Source organism: Ipomoea triloba, chromosome 6 (genome assembly GCF_003576645.1).
Source record: "Ipomoea triloba cultivar NCNSP0323 chromosome 6, ASM357664v1".
Taxonomy (NCBI): Eukaryota; Viridiplantae; Streptophyta; class Magnoliopsida; order Solanales; family Convolvulaceae; genus Ipomoea; species Ipomoea triloba.
The window spans coordinates 24,220,421-24,224,291 of NC_044921.1; the positions used below are offsets into that span (position 1 = coordinate 24,220,421).

The following is a 3,871-nucleotide window of genomic DNA, read 5'->3' on the forward strand; positions in this document are numbered from 1 at the left end:
TGCCCCCCCCCCCCCCTTGTCATACCCTACGTAACCCCCCCCCCCCCGCCCGCCCAATCCCCCTTCTCTATATTAACTGCCTTAACTGCTCGATCTACAAACTTACAGAGTGCACTTATAGGCTGCTAGCTCTTCCTTCTAACCACCATTTCCATGGATCTCACTGCATATCTCCATCTCGTTCTCGTCTCCGTCATCTTAGCTCTCGCTTCAAATGTCGGTGCTCAGGTTAATCAGAGAGAATATCATTTTTAGTCCCTCAATTATAATATATGTATCAATTTTGGTCCTTGACTATTAAAAATTTCAAATTAGGTCCATGACTATTCAATTTGTATCACTTTTGGTCCTTGACTATTAACATTTTCAAATTAGGTGCATGATTATTCATTTTGTATCACATTTGGTCCTGCTGTTAAATTTTCCAGTCAAATTTCTAGCGAAGTCATCGGGGGTGACCGGCGTTTTCTATTTTATTATTATTATTTTTTAAAAGTTTTTTTTTATTTAAAAGTTACGGAGTATTAAAATAATTTTTAAAATAAAAATTAAATAAATTAGTCGGTCACCGGTGACTTCGCCGGAAAATTTAACGGCATGACCAAATGTGATACAAAATGAATAGTCATGCACCTAATTTGAAAATGTTAATAGTCAAGGACCAAATGTGATACAAATTTAATAGTCATGCACCTAATTTGAAATTTTTAATAGTCAAGGACCAAAATTGATACATATATTATAGTTGAGGGACTAAAAATGATATTTACTCGGTTGATCACAACAGCTTCCAGGTTATGGCAGAGGCTCTGGAGTGGCCTAAGACGACGTCGCTTTCGGTTCCGGATTCGATCGACGACCAGGAGGGCGTAGATCTCAACGGCGGCGACGTCGGAGTTGATCGGAGGTCTCTGTATTGGCAACATGCGAAGCATTTCGGACATTACTACATCTCGTACGGAGCGTTATCGGCGAACCGAATTCCTTGCCCGCCTGGCTCAGGGAGATCGTACTATACACACGATTGCTATAAAGCAACCGGCCCTGTTCGGCCTTACACTCGAGGTTGTTCCTGTATTACACGTTGCCGGTGATACATTTTCCGATCATATTTTTACCTTCCAAAGTAATTCTCTTATTTTTCTTCTCCATTAATATTCATCTAACAGTTATGAAAACTTATGATTTACCGTTTGGTTTTTCAGCGGTAAGTATACAAAATTTTACGAAGTACTATTTTTGACTTTTTGTAGTGCTAAGCTCTAGTGCTCTACTTTGGAGTTTGGACTATAGAAACATCAGTTTTAGTAGGTGAAAATATTAATTTAAACAAAAAAAAAAATGATTGACAACTATTGAAATTATAATCCCCGCCTCACTTATTCGACTCTATTTTTTTTTTAAATAAAAATAGTCGCCAAACACCGGCATGATGTGACTATCTTATATGGGAGGTCATTAGATCGAATCCTACTGGAAGCAGGAATCAATTGGTTCCTTTTTTTTTTGAAGATAGGAATCAATTGGTTCATATGTGCTAGTTTCATCCAATGTTGTGAACTCTTTGTAGCACCAAACATTAATAAACACCAACAAACATCTCTAAGTAAAGTCTAAACTAATAATGAGACTAAACATAAAGATTGCGAATCTAAATAAATAAATAACATTATACTATACGAAATTGGTGGTACAGGGAATAAATTATTACAGGCTATTTTATATATAACATGAATAAACAAAGGAAATAAATATTGTCACATTCTTACTTCCATCATAATAGGTGGCTGGTACAAAAACTTGTTTAAGATTCTAGTCCTAGCAAGTCACAACCAAATCCAGCAAGCTTATATTTTCCATTTTCCCACTCTTTGGGCAGCCATAATAGTCTCCCAAAACACTGAGGCAGCACCATCCTAAAACTCTGTCCAGCTCTGTCCTCAACTATGCACCATTACCATTTTCTTCAATGACCATAGAAACGAAAGAGAAACTCAAAACTTCACCCACCATAACCGACTCCTCATCATCATCATCATCAATCAATCATATTCACAGGCATTCTTGAGTGAAATTGGGTGGTTGAGCTTGCTGGGATTAAGAACGATGGAACACTCGATTTTCTTGTTGAACTTGGGCTTCACCAGTTTTCCCAGGACGTACGCTCTTGATTTTAGCACGAAGCTCAGTTTCAATGACACAGGCTGGGCTGCAGTTCCTGTTGGCGTGCTCAAACTGGCCCCGCTTCCATATAATGGAATCTTATTCCCTACCACTGATACCGCTACTGTCCTCTGGCTCTTTCTTGATTGATAGAATTTCTTCAGCTAATTCACCCAAATTTCAGAAAATCAATTTACTAAGTTGAAACTAAGATCAAAAACATCCTAGTGCATTTCAGTATGTTTCATACTTCAACAAGAGGCAACACATCCCTACAAGATTCAGGTTTTTGTTCGTTCATCGCAATTTTTACTAGGAAGACTGATCAAAGGAGATAATTTTCTACATTGCCCTGGACTAGATCACAGACATCCCAGTGCATTTCACTAAGTTTCATACTTCAACAAGAGGCAAAGCATTCCTACAAGATTCATGTTTTTGTTCGTTCATAGCAACCTTTACTAGGAAGACTGATTCTTTGCTAGATCACAGGCATCCCATTGCATTTTACTATGTTCATACTTCAACAAGAGGCAATGCATATGCATTCCTACAAGATTCATATTTTAGTTCATCCATCGCTACTTTTACTAGGAATACTGATCAAAGGAGCTAAATAGCTAATGTTATATGTTGCCTCTATTTTTGGTTACCATTTTCGTTAAGTTCAAGAGAAATTTTTGCTAGTTCTAAACTGAAACCAAGTTAATTGCGAAGAATGTAAGGCGTAGGGCTTACTGTTCCGGAGCCAATTGTGATTTCTGAAAATGAGAGATCAACGGGGGAGGAAGTAACATGGACACCAAAAAACGTAGCAGTGTTGCGGTAAAGGAATTTCACAGTGGAATTCAAGGAAATCATGTCAGTGCCAACTCCTGTATGATCTGAACCAGCTTGAACTGCGAAACTCTCGAAGGTGATAGTCTGTAAACGAAATTCAGACATAAGAGAAGAATTAGGGCTCTGAATTACGGTAATCGATGCAATATACGGATGAAATTTCGAAATCCGACATTTTAATTGAACTGACCTTCATGGAGATTTTAGGTTTTTGGGGTCTACTGGCGCCCCAGAGAATGAGAGCGAAGAAGGAGAAGAGAACGAAGAAGCCGAGAAGAAAAGCCAGGACATAGCAGCGGCGCGGGAGGGGTTTGCGAGAGCGATCCTCTTCGAGAAGCCCTTCCTCCTCAATCACATCGCATTCCTTCCACGGCTTCTGCCCCTTCCGGCCCTGGCCGCCGGCGCCGGATCCGGCGTCATTGGGCGTGATCTTCCTGGATCCGGGCTTGAGCGAGCCGGAGAAGCGCGTGGAGGAGGACTCGCGGGAGTGGTGGCCGACGGAGGAGTGCGGAGGGGAGCCGGTAGGGCTGAGCACGGGAGTGGAGTGAAAGGACATCGTCGTCTTCTCCCCATCGTGAGAGTCACGCGACGGGCTCTGCACGTAGTACACCGGTCTCCGGTTATGGTCCGGCGACGACGGGGCTAAGCTGGTATCCTCGGAATCAGTTTTGGCGTGCATTTTCCTATCCCCGGACAACCAATTACAGACTTACTGAGGAATAGCAGAAGAATAACGGGGACGGGGTTTTAGGGGAATAGAAAAACAGAAAAGGGGGATAAGGTAAGGAAAATGGTGTTTGGTTGACGCTTTGACAGGGATTATAAGATTTGCGTTATCCCCATTAGTCACCGACGATGAGAGAAAGGA

The 3,871-nt window shown here is 41.2% G+C and overlaps 1 protein-coding gene across 1 annotated transcript; it reads right to left on the reverse strand.

Annotated features, from left to right (window-relative positions):
- Positions 1-1,643: 1,643 nt before the first annotated feature.
- Positions 1,644-3,871, reverse strand: LOC116023056. Its single transcript, XM_031264011.1, has 3 exons — positions 3,194-3,871; positions 2,902-3,087; positions 1,644-2,327 (listed from the first exon to the last, which is right to left on the reverse strand). Exons 1-3 carry the CDS (start codon positions 3,680-3,682, stop codon positions 2,043-2,045), a joined length of 960 nt encoding a protein of 319 aa, XP_031119871.1. The 5' UTR covers positions 3,683-3,871; the 3' UTR covers positions 1,644-2,042.